Below are 21004 nucleotides of genomic sequence, written 5' to 3'. Positions count from 1 at the left end.
TTAAGAGGTATAAGTCTTTCCCTTCCCTCCTAGGAATTTGAATCTTATGGGATGAAGAATATGACTGTTGTTATTTCGGGTCTATGCAATGTTTACACACATTACATCACCACATATGAAGAATACCAGGTAAAGCAAAAATTCCTCATGGCTTTTTCATTACACTTTCTTTCTGGACTTCTTCAGCCATGTTTCTGAGAGGTGACTTGGTTTTAGGTGGGAATTCTAAGAGAATAAGCCAAAAATTATATTTGGTTTGGCATTCATCACTTCCAAGTATATGTCAGCATAATTGTCTCGTTGACTTCCATCTTCTCCTGAAGCTTGTTTTGTTAGGGACACTTGTGATAAACCTGGGTTACGACACACAAATAACTATGCATAATGCATCTGATGTCTTAAGCTTCTGTGGGACCTGCCATCTGCTATTTATTGAGTACACTAGCTATGTACTTTGCAAATGTAGCTGTACACAATCCTTGCAGTACATCCTAAAGTAGCATATTACTCTATGACATGATGCAAAATAAAACAAACAAACAAACAAAACCTGAAACTCTTAGAGTAGGAGTTGGTGACTACAATACTTTTTTCTATATAGTTCTGAAAGCAGCCCAGGTACTTTTAAAAAAGCACAGTAATTAGTTAAATATAATAATAGCCTGGAGTCCCACAATTAATGATTATGAATAGATCTTCTGCCATATCATGGCAGACCATACAGGAGCATAGACCCACCCCATAGCAAATATTTAGTGATATAAGAATTGGAATCTGCCCTGCTGTCCTCTGTTGACCTTGCTGAGGATTCTAGCTTCTAGAAATCTTATTTGTATTAGTCAGTTTCCCATCGTTATAACTGTCTGAGACAAAGCTTAGAAAGAGAAAGGGCTAATGTTGGCTTGCAGTTTTTAGAGGCTTCAGTCCATAACATTAGTATTATTGGTAATAATAATAGTATTATTGGGTAAAAGTTCTTAATTGGGGTTAGGAACAGTTGATTTTTTTTTTTTTTTTTTTTTTGCTATTTAGTGTTCCCTTCAACAAACACCAGTAGTTTCATTATTCATTCTATGTGTCCTTCTCATCTTGATCCCATTCATTTCTCCATTCCTTTGTATCTGACCTCTGCCTTTGCAACTTCCCCCCAAAAGTAAAGTGAAATAAAATTTAAGAGAAAAGAAAAAAGAGAAAAAAAAGAAAAAATTTCATCCTGGAAGCTGTCGTGTGTCACTTTGAGCTACACACTACACCCTTTAATTCATGTCTCTTTACTTTCAAGTGTTCATTGCAAAGAGTCATTAGTCTGGTTTGAGTCCTCTTGTTTCTACCACACCATAGATGCTGGGCCCTCACCAAGACTCCTCTTTGGTATCCTGTTATTGTCCTGTGTCATAGAGATCCTGTAGCTTTTGATCTGCAAGACCTGCTCCTTCATGTGCTCCAGCAGATTATAGATGAGGTGGATGCTGGGGTGGGCCAACTCATAGCCCTGGTTCTGGGCCTGGGTATTTGCAGGGTTGGTCAGCCTGCCAGTTCCTCCACATTCTCACCACCAGGGTGAGTGCTCAAGCACGGCCCTGACTATGCAGGGCATAGTTGACCCTATGCAGCAAGGAGCAAGGGGTGAGGCCAGTTCTCCTGCTTTCGTGTTTTTGGGGCTTGTTCACCCATACCTATACCACCAAGGCCAGTTCTACTGTGTTGCCCAGGTGAGGTATGGAGATCATTTTCCTGAGTGCTGCAGCTGGTGAGGAAAAGGGACAGCTCTTCTTCTCTGATGACCTCTGGGCCAGCTCTCCCAACTGCCACAGTTGTCAGGGGTGGGGCGGCATCCTTCCATGGCCATCACCACCACCTGGCAGACAAAGGAGCTAACTCCCCCCTCCTTACCAGCTGCAGGACTCAGGAAAGCAGGCCCTGCACCTTGCCTGGGTAGCATAGGGCTTAGTCTGCTAACTGGGGCGCAGTAAGCTGACCCTGAGAATGTAAGTTTGGGAGATCTGGCCCCAGTGATGTGAGTGTAGGTGAGCCAGCCCTGAGGGCATAAAAGCAGGAGAACTGGCCCCACCCCTTGCTTCTTGTTGCATAGTGTCACCCTGTGAGAGCTCACCCTGGTGGTGAGGATGGGGGAAAGCTGGTGGGCTGACCAACCTTATAACTACTCAGCGTCCCCCCTCCCCCACTTTGTCACGCAGTTCTTACAGATCCTGAAATATCTTTTATTCTTTTTCTTATGTGAAAATTACAGGAGTTACTAGGTCTACCTTCATCATATTATCTGATAGGGTAAAAAAGAAGTACATGTCATTATTTGGTAAAATTGGTTACTGTAAGCTGATAAAGACATTCCCATCTAATTTGTTTTATATTTTCATTTCTAATTTGTTTCAAGTATTTTGTTTTATGCACTTAGAACTGTTATTCTGACAGGTGTTCCACAATAAATTTCCAAAGAAGTCCATGGCACAAGCAGAGTTGGGACACCCTGCTAGCCTGTTTCCTTGTCTAGGATTACGTTTTTGCAAAGTTTACTCTTGACTCATTTCTTTGACATGCACGATAGATATTTTGATAGTCATTTTCTGGAGACACAATAATGAAAAGACCCTGCTTCTCCCTTGATGTTCTATCAGAGATGGAGGAGAAAGCAGATGAAGATGAGAACTGGGGGCTGAAGAGATGGCTCCGTAGTTAGGAGCACTTAAGGGTGGAATACCCAGGTTTGGTTTCTAGCACTGACATGGATGTTCACAGTGTGTGTGTGTGCATGCACACACATACACAGAGACACACACACACACACATACACACACACACACACACACACACACACACACACACACACACACACACTAACCAATGAACTAACTAATTAAATATTTAAAACAAAAGATGAAGACCAGAAGACATTTGTCTGAGTTATTGACAACACATTTGGGTCAGTCAAGCAAATAAAAAATTAGGAATGTCTTCTATATAAAGCAGGCATGTGCACAAAAGTCCAGAGAGAAGACATAGCCCATTAATTGGTTATAATTGAGTCTGTGGAGTGTGATGGTAGTGATGGTGAGGTGAGGGCTAGAGTGGGAGGCAGGTGAGTGGAGGGAAGAATTCTTTGTGCAGCATAGTGGAGCATTGACTTGGTAAAGAAGGTTTTGGAGAGAGTTCTTTGATTCATCCTGTGATACCCTTAGAAACATTGTTGGGACGGCAGGGTGGGCATATGTAGAGACAGAATTGATTATACCCTAGAGTTAAGGTCCGAGTGAGAGATGAAGGGCCAGGTGGAAAGGAAAACAGAACACCTTGAGAAAGTTTTAAGCGGGTTTTAAGACACAATCTGCAGACTTACAGAATGTGGGAGGAGAGAGAAAGAGGGGGTCTAAGATGACTGGCAACTAATTGCCATAGATACTGGAAGGGTGGCATGCAGAATACTTCGGGAAAAGCTGCTGTTTCCAGGGTGATGAGGGCCCTGTGCACTGATGGTCCTGAGGTTCCTGTATGGTCACCCAAGTTGGGGAGCTCACAACGAGATGCTGAGATGCATTTGGCTCTATTTCATAGCTCTGTGATGATGTAGAAGTCCTGCCACAGAGGAGACCATTAGCAGGCAACTTATCTGGGAGTTATTAAATATGATCCTTTCTACTCTCATTTTCTTTCCTGATGTTCAGCCTAGGGGAGATCACTAATATTGCAAGAACTTACAATAGACACGGGCATGAGAGGTGGGAGTCTGTAACATCTTTCAGAGTAAAAGAAATGGTGGCCTAAATGGCATAAGGAGAAAGAACCCACTGCCTTTACAGGGATCAGACTCCGACATTTGCTTTAGCTGGTTAGTGGAAAACACTCACATTCTGTTTTTACAAAAAACTCTCAGTATTTGCTGGTATTGAATTATGTGTGTGGTCTGGACATCACTTTGCTGAAAATGCTACGCTTCTATAGATGGATTGATGTGTACAAAACTGTCTGTACCTCTTCTTGCTTTTTCTGCAGGCTCAGAGGTATGAGGCAGCATCTACAATTTATGGACCACACACTCTGTCAGCACACATCCAGCTCTTCAGAGACCTTGCTAAGGCAATTGCTACGGTAATCAAATCAAGTGTGTGTGTGTGTGTGTGTGTGTGTGTGTGTGTTCAGGAGAAAGAGGCATAGAATCAAGAAAGAAAGCTTAGATATATGTTATTTAACAAATTTTATATTATATGCTGTTTTTCTTAGGAAAGAAAACTGCAACAGTTGGTATCACTAAGAAAATAATTCAAAGTTTACTGACAGTAAAACTCAATGTTTTATTACTATCATTTAGTGGTGGCAGTCTTTACATATATATATATATTTTTTTTTTCTCCATGTTTTTAGATGGATAACACTTCTTGAAGGTAGTAAGTGGCCATCTGTACTATAACTATAGCCAGTGTTCACTTTCCAGATTCTCTCCTGCCATTCAGAGAGTTGAGTAGACCACACAGTTACAGAATGTTTGAGATGCTCATTTTCTTCATTATAACATCTCTGAAATTGAGGTACATCTTCCAATCAGAGGAATCTTACCCTTATAACTAGTAGCATTTTAAATTTCTTGGTGGTTCAAAGTAGTATAAATTCTTGTGATGAATGGAGGCTTAGGTTTGTTGAACTCTAGTATTGCCTTGGCAAATAATGTGTGTTTGTGAAATGTGTACACTTAATTTAAAGTTCCTTAGCATGGAAAAGCCCCTCTAGGATACACTTATTTATAAAGCTGCTGTTGTGGTACAGATAATTAATTGATGAGTGAAACAAAGACCTTAAAGTAATAAACAGATGTGTATATAATACATGTAAGCTTTATAATTATATTACTTTCCCCATAATAGCCTTATAATAGTAAAAGCTGTGAAGTTGAGGCATAGTAAGTACAATAAACCCTTTAAAGAAAGAGTGTGAATGTACTGGATTGAAACAGATGAGACCTACATGCTGTAGACCAACAATGACAATTTCATACACCTCTGCCTTGAGCTGTCTATTGTATTTGAAATTTTAATACAATCTGGGCACTTGAACATACTTTGCTTACTGATTTTTTTTCAAATCATAGTGTCCCTCTGTGTTTTAGACTTAGTCCTTTTTTCTTTTTTATTTATTTTTTCCTTTGTTTTTTTATTTTATAATTTAATTTAATTTTACATATCAGCCATAGATTCCCCTGTCCTCCTCCTCCCCCCTCCCCTGCCTTTCCCCCATTTAATTTAGTGAACACTTGGTTCTTGGTCTACATTATGGTCACTTGTTTTTAGATTGATGATGTGATCTTGAAAACTAACTGAGTATATTTAATCCTGTCTTATTGTTTGCAGAGTAAGAGTGATAATACATCTTCCCCACACCATGTGCTGCTATAAAAACTAATAATCCAATGTAAGGGCTAAAGAACAATAAATATACATCAAGGGCTATTGAACAATGAGATTATTTTTGATGCTTCCATTAAAGTTGGTGAGCATTATGGAAAATGTTATGTCAGTCAGGATATAGGCTAATCTTAAATTTTAAATAAAGATATATTTATTATATTATTTAGCACAGATTTGGGACCAGGAGAGAATCTTAGTAGTGATTTTGGGTAAAAGATTACCCACAGTTTGAACCAAGCATATTGGTCTTTGCCTGTAACCCTGGCACTCAGATTACTAGGGTAGATGAATCATGAGTTCAGGACAGCCTGGGCTACGGAGCAAGTTCTAGGTAAGCCCAAGTTGCATTGATAAGGCCCACTTAAAAAAAACACTACCAACCAACCAACCAACCAACCAACCAACCAACCAACCAAACAGATAAACAAACAACCAACCAACCAAAGTAACATCTTAGAAGCAGAGAAATAGCTCATGCTGCAAGCATGATGATCCAAGGTCGATCTTCAGCAACTGAACAGAAAAGCTGGGCACTACACTGTGTGCTTGTAATCCCTGTACTGGGCAGATAGAAACAGGAGGATCCCTAGGCTTGTTTACAAGCTATTCAGGTAAATCAATGAGAGACATTTGTCACAATAATCGAGGTACGTGGTACCTGAATAGGAATGACATTTGGTGTTGACCTCTGACATACATGCACATACATACCAGAATATATATAAACACATTCTTGAGACTCAATATTGAAAATTTTAAGCATAACTACAGTATCCTTCATGAAGTTATACTGTGTGCTACATACCTACCATGAACCACACAATGAAGACAATGGCTGCCCAGAATCTAACTATTATAGTATGCTTCTGTGTTTGCTTTCTGATCTCTGAATTATACCAGCCAGGCAAGCAAAGCAATTGCCTTCAACAAAAACTTTTAACAAAAACTAATGAACATTTAGGCTCTCATGTTAGCAAGGGTGCCTCACATTTTGCTCAATATTGTTAGCTTTCTGGAGTGCCTGTGTGTAGACGTGTGTGAACCTCCTTTAATGAGGATGTTTCTTAGGATGAATGGGGAAAGGAAATCTCACTTACTGTCCATTGTGCATGTCTTTAACAAATGCTCTCTGTTTCAGGACACAGTAGCCAACATGAGCAGTGGCCCGGAGCCTCCATTCTTCACAAACCTGATAGCTACGCTTATCCCTAATATTGCGGATAGAGCACCAATAGGCAGACATTTTGGGGAAGTTCTGCAGCCAGCAAAACCTGAATACAGAGTGGTAAGACTCACAGGAAAGTTCCCAAGTGCTTTAGGAATTTGCTTCTGGAGGTGAAAGGAAAGATGTTATTGACATCATCACCTGCTTCTAGTGGTACCACATTGTTGCTTCAGCAATGATGATGTTGACAGTACCACAGGCTAGCTTCAGCAGTAATGTTGACAGTACCACAGGCTAGCTTCAGCAATGATGATGTTGACACTACCACAGGCTAGCTTCAGCAATGATGATGCTGACAGTACCACAGGCTAGCTTCAGCAATGGTGTATTGACAGTACCACAGGCTAGCTTCAACAATGGTGATGTTGACATCCATTTCCATCTCTACAGAGGTTCTGCAAAAGAAAGGGGGAATGGAAAACACTGCTTTCCCACCCTGGTAGTTAACTACAACCCCCCTGAATTTCTAAAATGCAAATTATTCTTTTTATTAAATAGATGGTCAAAGAACTGTGCACAGGAGTTGGGCCAGGTTGTCTTTTAGATCAAGGGATGGAAAAGTGCACAGACATGAACCAGGATCCACACCACTACATTTTATGTTGATTTTGTGTTCTGCATTCTTGCTGGAAAATGTATTAATTTTGAAAGGTTCTTTTTTTGTATGAATTCCTTAGGGAGTTCTACACTTGTTGCATAATCAGCAAATGAAATAACTTTACTTATTCATTCCTAGATTCCTTTTTCCTAGTGAAGCATGACTAAGCTTCATAGTCATGCTTCATTAATTACTGAATGTTCTAGAATGCAGTGTTAGTTCTCATTGCTGTCATAAAGCAGCTGAGAAAGCAATTGAAGACAGCCATGTCAGTGTTCTCACCACTCTGACAGCACATCTGATGAGAACAGCCCAGTGATGGAAGGGTGTGTTTTTGGCTCACATGTGGAGGATGCCATCCACCATGGTGGGAAAGCCACGGCAGCAGGCGTGTGACACAGCTGTTCACACTGCCTCCATAGTCACAACAGAGAGGCAAATGCTGGTGTTCTACTCACTTTTTTCCTGTTTATTCAATCTCATCTTCTAGTCCATGGGATAGTTGCCACTCACATTAGGGTGAGTCTTCCATTGCCAATTAACCCTCTCGGGAACATCTTCATAGAGACCACAGATGTATGTTTCCTGGGTGACTCTAATCTTACTGAGTTGGTGGTGAGAGTTCAGCATTACAGCTGTGGAGAGGGTTTAGTTTGGTTCATGGTTTTGGAGGTTTCAATCTGTCCCTTGGCTCATTGCCCTAGGCATATGTATGGTGAGGTAGAGCATCATGAAGGAAAGGGGTAGCAGGGGAAATCTTCCCACCTCACAGTGTCTGGGAAGTATTGAGAAACACAGAGATTGGCCAGGGACAAGATACAGCCTTCAAAAGCGTGCTCCAAGTGACCTGCTTTCTCAGCCAGGTCCCACCCCTTAATAACCCATTCAATATAAGTTCATAGTGGATAAAAGTGGATAAACCCATTGGTGCCATTAGTAGCCTCATATTCCCATCATCTCTCAACAGTTACAATCCCTGGAATCCCAACCTTCAATTCAGTAACCACTGTGGGAGGGAGGACACATCATATTTATAGCACAACAACTCTGGATTAGGATTTGTGAAACTTGGTCACCATCCATGGCTTGTTTCTGATCTTAGAAGACAAGTATTCAGAGTTCCCCTACTTATTTATTTATTTATTTATTTATTTATTTATTTATTTATTTATTCATTCGTGTGTGTGTGTGTGTGTGTGTGTGTGTGTGTCTGTGTGTCTGTGTGAGTGTATGCTATATGTGTGTGGGTACCCATAGAGTATTCAGAGTTCCCTTATTTATTTATTTATTTATTTATTTATTTATTCATTCATTCATTCATTCGTGTGTCTCTGTGTGTGTGTGTGTGTGTGTGTGTGTGTGTGTGTGTGTGTGTGTCTGTGTGTCTGTGTGAGTGTATGCTATATGTGTGTGGGTACCCATAGATAACAGAAGTGGGTGATGACATCATGGAGCTAGAGTTATAGGTGGCCGTGAGCCATCAAACGTGAGTTCTCTGTAAGAGTAGGAATTGCTCTTAACTGCACACTCTCTGTACCCCCTTTAACATGACATTTGTCAGCATGTTAGGAGACAACAACCTGATTCAGGTCAAGACAGTATTCATTCATACTTAGTATGCGGGAAGACTTTCCTGGCAGTAAATGTGGGATTTATTATTTTTTTTTTTGTGAGTGCTTTTCTGTGTTACTGAAGTGACCATGTGGTTTTCTTTAGTTCAGTCTATTAATATGCTATACCATATTAACTAGTTTTCAGATATTAAAGCCTCCTGCTACTTGTGACTAATCTATGTTCTATCTGCTTTGCTGGCAGACTGTTCTGGAGTTTTAGACCCATGCCCTGGAGAACTGTTTTTTTTTTTTGTTTGTTTGTTTGTTTGTTTCTGGTGTCAAGGTTATAAAGAATGAGTAGGGAGGTGTTTGTTCCTCTTGTGTTTTCTGGAAAATTATACAAAGGATATGAACCAGGATTCTTTGACTATTATTCACTCAGATCTAGCTGCAACTTCTTTTAATTAAAGTTTTTAGTTTGCATAAAGAATAATGAGTTTCATCAGGTCATTTTCATACATGTTATCTTAGTTAGAGTTTCTATTGCTGTGATAAAACACCCTGGCCCAAAGCAAGTTGGGGACGAAAGGGTTTATTTCATCTTATAGCTTGACACCCATCATCCAGGGAAGCTAGAGCCAGAGCCTGAGGCAGGAATTGATGCAGAGGACATGAAGGAGTGCTGCTTACTTGTTTACTCCTCCTGATTTGCTCAGATTTTCTTCTACTCCAGGACCGCCTGGCCAGGGTGGCACAGACAGTGAGCTAGGCCCCATGTAGATCAGTAATCAAGAAAATGCCCCCACAGACTTGCCTACAGGCCAGTCCTATGTAGGCATTTTCTTGGTTAAGTTTCCTTTTCCCCAGATGGCCCTAGCTTGCATCAAGTTGAGAAAAACTAGCCATCCCACAATAGTATTTGGCTCACAGTTGCTTCTCTGCTTGGCTTTCCCTGGATCCCCTCCTGCTGGTCCCCTTATTCTCACTAAAAAAACCCTGTCTGTTTTTATCTCCTATGTATATACATTTAAATCCAGAGAAAACAGGCCATGTTTATCAATCCCATTACCCTCGCCTCACCTCTGCCCCTGCTTTAGGCATATTCCTTACCCCAACATAGTCCTTTATCTACTTTATACATGTTATATATTTATGCATATTCATCTTCTTTTAATAATAATATTTTTAAGAATAATAGTAATTTTATGTTGTTTTTGGTTAACATACAAAGAAATGGATTTCATTTTTATATTTTCACTATACATACATACATACATACATACATATATGTATACACACACACACACACACACACACATATATATGTATGTATTGTTCTTTTTCCACTTCCCTCCCTTAAGTCTCCTCAAACTTGCTTTTTCTGGTAAGAGCTGGGATAAATCACGACCCTTGGCTTGTCTTGCTGATCTCCTGTTAGAGCTTGTAGACTTCCTCATTAGGCTAATGTATCTCTGCTAAGTGCTTTGGGAATCATATTCCAATGTCCAACCACAGTCTCAATCCCAACCAAGCTGATGCAACGAAATATTCATGAGATGAAACACCCGAGCTGGGGCTGGAGTGAAGAACACAAGCTTGTGAGGCCTGTAATTAGACAGAGTTTAGACAAACATGGAGCCTGGTGATGAGGATTTTTGTCTATTTCTGTGTTGTACAAATTGGGTTTTTTAATATTTTTGTTAGCATCCAAAGAAATCGAGAGAAAGAGGTCTGAAGGGAGGGCGGAAGTGGGAACAAGGGAGGGTAATAGAATATACATTTCATCAAAGCAGAAGCGGGACTATTTTGGAAGAAGAAGTGGTCAGCAATAGGAGGAGACGGGGCGCAGGGAATTGTGGGAGTGAACAGAAACAAACATATACTTATCACAATGTCACAAAGAAACCTAGCTCATTATCTATTTTAACAGAGTTTTTTCTACTTTCATATCACAGTGTCATATATGTATTTACATGTGAGGCACAGAGTGCAGTATTTGTCTTGCCTTTTTTTTTGTTTTAACTCAGTGATCACCAGTTCTATTACATTTCCCTCTAATTTAATTATCCTTCATACAATTCTATTGTGCTACATTTTCTTTACCTATTTATCTGTTAATGAACGTGTTGGATGGTTTCCTATCTCAGCTCTTGTCCATAGTCCTATAATAAACATAGATGTGCAAATATTTTTCTGGTATGCTGTGCTGGCTAGTTTCTGTCACACTGACCCAAACTGGAGTCACCCAGAAAGAGGAAACCAAAACTGAGGAATTTCCCTCCAAAGACTGGTCCATGGGTGTATCCGTGGAGGCATTTTCTAGATTAATGATTGATGTGGAGGGAGCCCACTGAGGGTAGTGACACATCTGAGCAAGCGTATATGAAAGCAGGCTGAGCAAACCATGGGGAGCAAGCATGACTCCTCCATGGCCTCTGCTTCAGTTCCAGACTTCAGGTTGCTACTTTGAGTTTCTGCTCTGAATTGCCTCAATGATGTACTGTGAAGCAGAGGTAGAGGCCTAATAAGCTCTTGCTTTCCCAGGTAGTGTTTGATCAGTGTTTTACCACAGCAACAGAGAAGCAAATTGGGACATATGCTGACTTGGAATCCTTCAGGTGTATGTCCAGGGTGGTAAATCTGGATCATCTCAGAGTTCTAGCTCTAGTCTTTGAGTGGCTTCAGTACTGACTTACATACTGGCTGCCTAAGTGTAGATCTATAACACCAGGTGAGAAGGGTTTCTCTGTCCCCCATCCTTGCCAGCAGTGGGTGTTGCTGGTTTGGTTGATGTTAGCCAAGTCCAACAGGCATGAGATAAAAATCTCAATGTTGTCTTCAACTGCATGTCTCTAACAGCTAATCATGTTGAGAACTTGAAGACAATATCAATAGGACACTTATCTTTTTCCTTTCAGAATGTTCTGTTCCATTCATTAGCTCATTTATTGATTAGATTATTTGCTTTTGGGATTTAATTTCTGGAATCCCTTTATAGAGTCTAGGTAGGAGTACATGATTAGATCTTGTGATGACTAGAGTTAACTGTCAAACTTGAAAGAATGTAGAGTCACCTGGGAGATGGGCCTCTGTGTATGCCTGCAGAAAATTATCTTGATTACATTAATTGATGTTGGAAGATCCAGCTTTTCTTTCTCTGACTTTAACATATTTATTTATCTATTTTTCAGCCTTAAAAATGTATGTTAGGAGAGGCTGCTATGGTATAATCCTTAGTAAAATTTACCATTGAGGTATATAGTTTTGAAAGGGTTTTTTTTTTTTTTTTGGTTTTTCGAGACAGGGTTTCTCCGTAGCTTTGGAGCCTGTCCTGGACTAGCTCTGTAGACCAGGCTGGCCTCGAACTCAGAGATCCTCCTGCCTCTGCCTCCCGAGTGCTGGGATTATAGGCGCCCGGCTGAAAGTTTTTTTTAAATTAATTAAATTTGTTATTTGGCTGTTTCATACAGGCATAGAATGCATCCTGATTACTCATTTCCCATCCTTTCTTACCTCTTTTCCACTCATTTTGTTAATGCTCCCTCTTTCCTACAGGTCCTTTCTTATGTGCTTGTCTTTTTGTCTTGTTTTATGTCACACTGGGTTTAATCTGCACCATCTGCATGGAATTAGACAACGGAACCTCTTGGGCAGGTACACATCTGAAGATAGCGACTGCTCATCACCCAGAATCCATAAGTAGCCACTGGTGTAGTAGGGATGGGTGGAGCCACACGAGAATCTGCCCTTTTCTTGACTGACTTTTGACAGGTCCAGTCTTGTGCGGGGCCAGTGCCGCTGCTGTGAGTCCATGATTGCAGTGTCGTGCCTGACCGGTAGAGAGCGTTTCACAGCCCTCTTCCCTATCTTCTGGCTTTCACATTCTTTCTACACATTTTTTTTTTTCTTTCAATATTCCCCGAATGGTATAAATGTTCTTTTCAGGGCTGAGAACTCAACCAGCTTTTTTTTTTTTTTTGGTTTTTCGAGACAGGGTTTCTCTGTGTATCTTTGTGCCTCTCCTGGAACTCGCTTTGGCGGTGGTGGCGCACGCCTTTAATCCCAGCACTCGGGGGGCAGAGGCAGGCGGATCTCTGTGAGTTCGAGGCCAGCCTGGTCTCAACCAGCTCTTTTATTCTCAGCACTTTGAGCAGGCAAGAATCTGCATTCACGGCTCTTCATGGTGTAGAGAGGCTTCCCTGACTAAAGCTAAGAGAAGCATTTGTCTATGTCTACATCAGTGTTGAGAAAGCAGTTTGACACAATGCAAATCTTAGTTGTCAGCAGGACCATTTTTGGAAAGGAGATCCAGGTCTGTATAAAATGGAGGAATCTAGGGGTTGAAGCAATGGCTCCGTAGTTAAGAGTGTGCACTCCTCTTCCAGGGGATATGAGTTTGGTTCCCAGCACCCATGTCAGCTGGCTTGTAGCCACTTGTTACTCCAATTCTAGAGGTATCTGAGACACCTGGCCTCAGCAAGCACCCATACTCGTGCAAACACACACACACACACACACACACACAATTAAAAATGAAATAAATCTTTATGAAAATATAGAAAGTGAACTCAATGTTGCCTCAACTTGTACCTTTAAACTGTGAGCCAGAACAAGTCCTTTCTCCCATAGGTTGCTCCTGTCAGAGTATTTTATCACAGGGATAGGAGAAGAAACTAAGACAGGTATATAGTGGGCAAAGATTTGGGGCATCTCGTAGATACTTCTTCACTCTCTTGATGGCTTCTTTTGCTGTACAGAAGAAATATTCTAATTTCATGCAATGCCATTTGTTAGTTCCTGTCTTATTTCCTTTGCTTAGAGATCATTGCTGAGGCTGTCTTTTCTCCAATGTTTTGACACCTTTGTCAATGACTCAGTAGCTATAACTGTGTGGGCTCACTTCTGATGTCTCTGTGGTCTATATGACTATTGTTTCATGATAGGGTTCTATGATATAATTTGAAGTCATTTTAATGTGTTATTACATTTAAAAGTATAACTCTGGGGCTGGAGAGATGGCTCAGAGGTTAAGAGCACTGACTGCTCTTCCAGAGGTCCCGAGTTCAATTCCCAGCAACCACATGGTGGCTCACAACCATCTGTAATGAGATCTGGTGCCGTCTTCTGGTGTGCAGACATACATACGAACAGAACACAGTATACATAATAAAGAAATACATCTTTTAAAAAAATATAGCTCTGGATCTTTATTTATATCTGAATCTTCCAAAATAAAATTCTTTGGTCCCAATTCCCAACAAACATAGAAGGGGATCACGTAATTAAATAGAGCAGAATGTATACAGAAATGTATATGGAATGTATATGCCTAGGATTCTAGAATGTATAGTAGATAATGCTTCAAATCTTTATACAGCAAAGAGGCTTGTATTAGATTTAATTAAGTGCCATTTCTATTCCCAGGGAGAAGTGGTTGAAGTTATATTTGTAGGTGCTAACCCAAAGAATTCAGCAGAAAACCAGGTGAGCATCATTGTCTTTCAAATTTAAATTCACTTTTCAAGTTTCTCTTCACTTTACAGGAGAATCTCACATATCCAAAAATATATTAGGCTTTTTCCGTACTTTATTTTGGAAGGTGGGAAAATGTTCAATGGGTACGGCTGGTGTGGAATTGAATGTGGAACACAGCACACAGGAAGATTCATAGTCACAGTCTGTAGGGCCGTACTGCTTCTCCAGAAGTTACAGATTCAGAGACATTCCCACTTACACATTTAAAGTTAGAACTTACTAAGTTTATTAACATATTGAAAGGGCCAAACTAGAGCAGTGATTTCCTCTACTTTCGGGGACCTTCCTGCACTGCTACTCTAGACCCTGTCTCTTCTGTTTTAGAGTGATCATGCACTGGTACGTGCCCTAAGAGTTCTGTTCCATGTGCCTTATGTTAGTTTACATTGGCCATTTTTCTGTTGACATAATAGAATGTTTAACTTGGAAAAAATGACACAAAAAATATATGCCTGATGTAAAAACAATAGAACATGGTGGTGCCTCTCTTCCAAACAAATCTGTTTCTTAGATTTGATTATTGTTAATAATTTGTTGCAAAATATGTCCTATGTTTTGTTTTTGATATATGTGATAAACCACAGTTATACAACATGTCTAGAAATTAAGTGACTGCAGTCTTTTGCAATTTCCTTAGAATAATCTTGTATCCAAATAAACAATAACAATGCAGGTTCTGACTATAAACATCTTACCAAACTAGATTTAGTGGCTACAGTTGTAATCCCAGAACTTGGGAAGTGGAGGCTAGGTAACCAAGGGTTGGATGCCAGCCTGTCCTATAGCGCAAGGTTTTGTCTAAAACACTAAGGAAACTGGTTGGTAAAGTGACTGAGTTTGTAAAGAGGCTAGTTACCAATCCCGAGGACCCTGAGTTCAGTCCCAGGAACCAACAAGGAGAAAGGAGAGAAATGGCTCCCTCAAGCTGTCCTCTGACTTCAACATGTGTGTTGTGGCATGCATACACCCCTCACAGTACATGCTCAATAACATCAATGAACAACATTTAAAAAATACTAAACAAAATAAAAGAAGGTAAAAAGCACTACCACAAACTCCCAACAAAATTTGAAAACAATTTTGGAGGAAAGTGGACCTATAAAAGTGGTTTTTAGGTCACTTTTCTACCCTGACTATGGATGCAGCCATTATATTGAGTCCTAGGATCCAAAATCTCTTATAATCCAAAACACCTTCCTCCCAAACAACAGTGTCTTTTCTCTCTATTCAAATGCCATTACTCGATGCTAGAACTGTGGCAATATGATACCATCACAGTAAGTTTTGGGAGAAATGTTCTAATGTTTAGACAGTCTGTGGTCAAGCTCCATTAGAACATCTGCATGTTCATCACATTACTTTCTGAAGATATCAAAATGCTGTATCATGCCTGACATCCATACAGTACTCATATCACCACTGCTGTAAGAACAGAATGCTCACAACATCCTAATGAGATTTCTCAGAACTCTCTGAAATCATGCAAAACAATTTCTAGTGCTCTTTACTACCTGCATCATATCATAATTATCCCTAATTGCTGAGCAATTGTTGTCTCCAAGTATTAAGCTAGATGCTTTATATATGCTGCTACATGCATTTAATTTAATCCTCACTACTATCCAGTAGCTTGTTTGTATTATCCTTACTTTGTATATAAGTAAACTAGGTAGGAAAGAGATTAATTTTTAATAAATATATACCTGTAAGAGATTATGGTAGAGAAGTAGGGAAAAGGTTTTGTCCTGATAGTTTGGGGATGTAGACGTTTTCCAACCAGTATTCTAGATCTAGTTATTAGGGACCATCATACCTCCTACTCCATCTAAGGCCCCCACAATGCCACAATGTCCTCAGTGTGCAGATAAAACTCTACTTACTAGTCATTGTGGTTATGAGCACTTCCTTATTAAATGTCATGTGTCATTTGAATAATTAAAGAATTGTTTTAAACAATGACATGACCAAAATATAAATAAGTAATCCACTTATTAAAGTTATCTGGAGACTTGTAAATGGCAGGTGTAAAGGGTTGGGAAGTGTAAAGATGAAGTACACACAACTCCTATTCGTGTGTGTGTGTGTGTGTGTGTGTGTGTGTGTGTGTGTGTGTTCATGGAGATGTGGACATGTATGTGCTGTGGGTGCATTCAAATGGAGGCCAAAGACCAACATTATCTTCCTCATTGGCTCTCTACCTTTTTTTTTTTTTTTTTTTTTTTTTGAGACAGTGCTTCTCACTGAACTTGGAGCCAATGAGCTTCAGGAGTCTGTCTCCATCCTCCCAGTCCTGGGACTATAGGCACATCTACCATGCACATGTGAGTTCTGGTCATCTGAACTTGGGTCCTCACACTTCTACAGCAAGCACTTTGCTGACTGACCCATCTCCACAGCCCCTAAGCCCTATCTTTAATGGAGGCAGTGTAAAAGTTTTGATGGTAATGGAGATTTATGGCTTTTTTTATTTAATAGCTTGTCATATCATTCAAATCTTTGCTTTATTTGAAGCTGGATTCTCGGTCTGAAACAACTTGCTCTATGGTAGCTATCGTCCAGTGTAGAAATACATTTTTCTTATGATATGGTGTCTAGGTATATATTATTACACTGTAGAAGTGTCTTTAGCACCCCAGGACAGGGACAATTTATGCTTTTTTTTTTAAACCTTTGACTTAGGAAAGCATGGTAATTAATAATTCAGTTACCTGGAGACAGACAGACAGAGGGGGGCATCCCATTTTCTCTCCTCAATTATGTGGTGACTAGAGAAGCTTGTACTCTTGATCTTGACTTATGTCTTTTTAAAATTTCATTTCATTTAAAATTTTCAAATTTGCTGTGAATGCCATAATTATGCTTCTTTCAAATTCTTAAACTTTTGTGCTTTAAAAAAAGGGATAAACTATTATTCTGAAGACACTGCATAAAGAGATGTGCCTAGGAATTTGGGTAAAATACTAATGCATGTGTACAGTAGGCATTGGTGGGTTGGTGTGTAGTGAGGAGAGCCAAAGCAGATTGAGTCTCTCTGTGACTGTGTTGTGCTTGATAAGTGGTGTTAATTGTGTTTCAGACCCATGAAACCTTCCTCACTGTGGAGAAATATGAGGAGTCTATAGCCGACTGGCAGATAATGTATAATGATGCCTCCTGGGAGACAAGGTAAACATGTCTATTGATTATTTGTCTGTGAAGTCTTGAAAACAGTTGCTTCATAATAAAAGGACAAACTAAAAGACTTCTTAATACAGGACATGATATTAATGATACCAAATTTTCAAGGCTCCTTCTGGCCACAATTAATTGATTTATTAGGCTCCATTTCGACTCTATTGACTGAAAGCAGCATAGTGTCGGCCTCTTTAGGATTAGGTACAATGAGATGTTGGCTGACATCTTTGACTTTTATTTTAGTGTTGTTGGGGGTAGAATCTAGAGTCTGGTACATACTAGGAAAGTGCTGTATCCCTGAGCTATGGCCCCCTCCAGCTTCCATCAACTTTGTTTTTCCCATGGTCACAGGAATTCTTTGAAAAACTAGTTGGCCTTCTTGTAAATTGGTTGACAAATGTACTAGGTGAAGGAGTTGACATGATTTGGTAGAGCTCATTGTAAAGGCCCTTCATCTGCTTGGTTAGGTCGATTCCTAGATATTTTATTTTCTTTGAGACTATTGTGAATGGGAGTATGTTTGCGATTTCCTTTTCAGTGTGTTTATTGTTGATGTATAAAAAAGCTATTGATTTTTTGTAAGCTGATTTGTATACTGTCACTTTGTTGAAATTGCTGATTGTTTCTGGTGAAATTTTTAGATCTCTTGTATGTAACATCACATCATCTGCAAAGATATTTGACTTCTTCTTTTCCTATTTGTATCTTTGTAATTTCTGTTTTGCCTTATCCAGTGAATGGTTAGAGCATAGTTTTGGAAAGGAATGGGAACAGTGGACAGCACTGTCTCATTCCTGATTTCAGTGGAATTGGTTCAAGTTTTTCTCCACTAAGGATGATGTTGGCTATGGATTTGTCATCTATAGCCTTTATTATGTTGAGGCATGTTCATCCAGTACTAATCTCTCCAGGACTTTTTATCATAAAGGCATGTTAATTTTTGTCAAAAACATTTTATGTATCTACTGAGATGACCATGTGATCTTTTTAAAGTTCATTTATGTGATTGATTACATTTATTGGCTTCTGCTATGTATGTTTAATCATTCCTGAATTTATCCTTGGGGATAAAGCCAACTTGATTGTGGTGGATAATCTTTTTGATATGTGTTCTATATTTGGTTTGTAAGTGTTTTATTGAGGATTTTAAGATCTGTCTTCTCCAGAGATATTGGCCTGTAGTTTTCACTGTTGAGTCTTTACCTGGTTTTGGTATTAGCGTGACACTGGAAATGCTCCTAATCTTCCTAAAGTGTTTGAGAGGGATTGGCTGTAGATCTTTGGAAGTCTTGGAGAATTCTGCTGTGAATCCATCTGTCCCTGAACTTTTTTTTTTTTTTAAGTTGGAAAACTTTTTATTTTTCTTTCAGTCTCTTCATTTGATTTGCATTTGTTTAAATTGTTGAGCTCTTTTTGGTTTAACTTTGGTGGGTTCACTGAATCTAGAAATTTTTCCATTTCTTTTACATTTTCTAACTTAATGGAATACAGATTTTTGAAGTATTCCCTTAGAATATTCTGAATTTCTTTGGTATCTATTGAAATGTTTTCCTGTTCATTTCTAATTCTGTTAGTTTTGGTCCTTCCTTCTTTCCCTCTCTCCCTCCCTCCCTCCCTCCCTCCCTCCCTCCCTTCCTTCCTTCCTTCCTTCCTTCCTTCCTTCCTTCTTCCTTCCTTTTTGGTTAGTTGGTCCAAGAATTTAATGATCTTGTTTATTGTCTCAATGAATCAGCTTTTAGATTTGATGATATTTTTGTGTATTCTTTGCTGTTGTTTCTATTTAATTAGTTTTAGCTCTGGTTTTTAATTATTTCTTGCCATCTAAATGGGTTTGAGTTTGTTCCTTTTTTTCCCCAAATGTTTGAGTTTCATCATTAAGTTATTTATTTGTGATCTTTCTGTTTTGCTTTTTTGAGACAGGATTCCTCTTTCTCTATGTAGTTCTGGCTTTCCTAAAACTCACTGTATACACAGGGACAGCCTCAAACTCACATAGATCCATGTTCCTCAACTGGGATTAAACCTTGCCTGATGCTGATTTTTTTAATGTAAACACTTTTAATGTGTCTTAGAGTTTTTGTTGTGTTGTGTTTGCATTTTTCATTAGTTCCAGATATTTAATTTTTTCTTCCTTCATTCCTTCTTTGACACATTCATAAATCAATAATAACTTGTTTAATCTCCACAAGTTTGTGTACTTACTAGAGATTTGTTGGTTATCTATTTTAAGTTTTATTGCTTTGTGGTTAGATAGGATATATGGAGACATTTCAGTTTTCATGAATTTGTTAAGATTTGTTTTGTGTTCCAGGATTTGGTTTGTTTTGGAGAAACTTCTATAGTCTGCTAAGTAGAATGTGTGTTTTTTGGTGTTTGGATGAAATAATCTGCAGATATTTGTTAGGTCAACTCGATGTGTGACATCATTTAATTTTGATGTTTTTCTGCTATTATTTTTGTCCAGGTGGCCTGTCACTGGGGACAGCAGTGTACTAAAATTATTGACTATGTGTTGGGTTGGTGTTAATCTATATCTTTAATTCCAATTGTATGATTTTTTTAAAAAAAATTGGGTAGACTAGAATTTGGCACACACACACACACACACACACACACACACACACACACAGGATTGTAATGTCTTCTTGGTTAATATTCCCTTGATTAGAATGAAGTATTTTCTTTGGATTAGTTTTAGTTCCCAGTCTATTTTGCCAGAGATCAGGAAATGCTTGCCTGCTTTCATATCCCATTTGCTTGTAAATGTTTTTTTTTTGTTTGTTTTTTGCATCTTAAAGATGGTGCTTATCTTTAAAGCTGAGTTTCTTGTAGACAACAAAAAGATAGATTTTTGTTTCTTAATCTGTTCAGCCATCCTGCATCTTGTGATTGGAAAGTTAGGGGCTTTAATACTTAAAGCTATCGTTGCATGGTTTGTGTTGATCATAGTCACTTGCTGCTTTTTGGTGATGGCACTCTTAATTGTACTTTGTGTATCAGTAACTATAGCTTCATTTGTTTTCCTCCTATAGTTGCTTGACTGTGGTTATTCCTCTCTTGAATTTAAAATATTGCTCCTGATATTCTGTTTAGGGTTGATATAGTGAACAGGAATTCTTTTGGCCTTTTTTTTTTTTTTTTTTTTTGGTTTTTTGAGACAGGGTTTCTCTGTGTACCTTTGCGCCTTTCCTGGAAGCCCAGGCTGGCCTTGAACTCACAGAGATCCACTTGGCTCTGCCTCCCGAGTGCTGGGATTAAAGGCGTGCACCACCACTGCCCAGCTGGCCTTTTTGTATCATGGATATTTTTTCTTTCTCCTTCAACTGTGGCATATAGATTTGCTGGGTACAGTAGTGTAGTTTGCTAGTCATGGCCTTTTAGAACTTGGAATGCATTGCTCCAAGCTCTTCTGGTTTTCAAAGTTTTCACTGAGAAATCAGGTGTTATATGGTGAATTTTCCTTTATATGTGATTTGTGTGTGTGTGTGTGTGTGTGTGTGTGTGT

At 39.2% G+C, this 21004-nt stretch overlaps 1 protein-coding gene across 3 annotated transcripts in view; it reads left to right on the top strand.

Moving 5' to 3' along the window:
- The window catches only part of Asah2 (N-acylsphingosine amidohydrolase 2), a 122665-nt gene that overhangs the window by 99708 nt on the left and 1953 nt on the right, over nucleotides 1-21004 (top strand). For 2 of the 3 annotated variants that reach the window (XM_036171040.1, XM_036171031.1), the window contains 5 exons: nucleotides 34-129; nucleotides 4009-4104; nucleotides 6553-6699; nucleotides 14215-14274; nucleotides 17402-17490. In XM_036171040.1, coding sequence (XP_036026933.1) covers nucleotides 34-129; nucleotides 4009-4104; nucleotides 6553-6699; nucleotides 14215-14274; nucleotides 17402-17490 — 488 coding nt within the window. Of the gene's footprint in view, nucleotides 1-33; nucleotides 130-4008; nucleotides 4105-6552; nucleotides 6700-14214; nucleotides 14275-17401; nucleotides 17491-21004 lie in introns of those variants that run through there. The other variant, XM_036171047.1, reaches the window with a different exon arrangement.

Source organism: Onychomys torridus, chromosome 1 (assembly GCF_903995425.1).
Source record: "Onychomys torridus chromosome 1, mOncTor1.1, whole genome shotgun sequence".
Taxonomy (NCBI): domain Eukaryota; kingdom Metazoa; phylum Chordata; class Mammalia; order Rodentia; family Cricetidae; genus Onychomys; species Onychomys torridus.
Note: the sequence above shows the minus strand (reverse complement) of the source record. Positions and strands in the feature narration are given on the sequence as shown.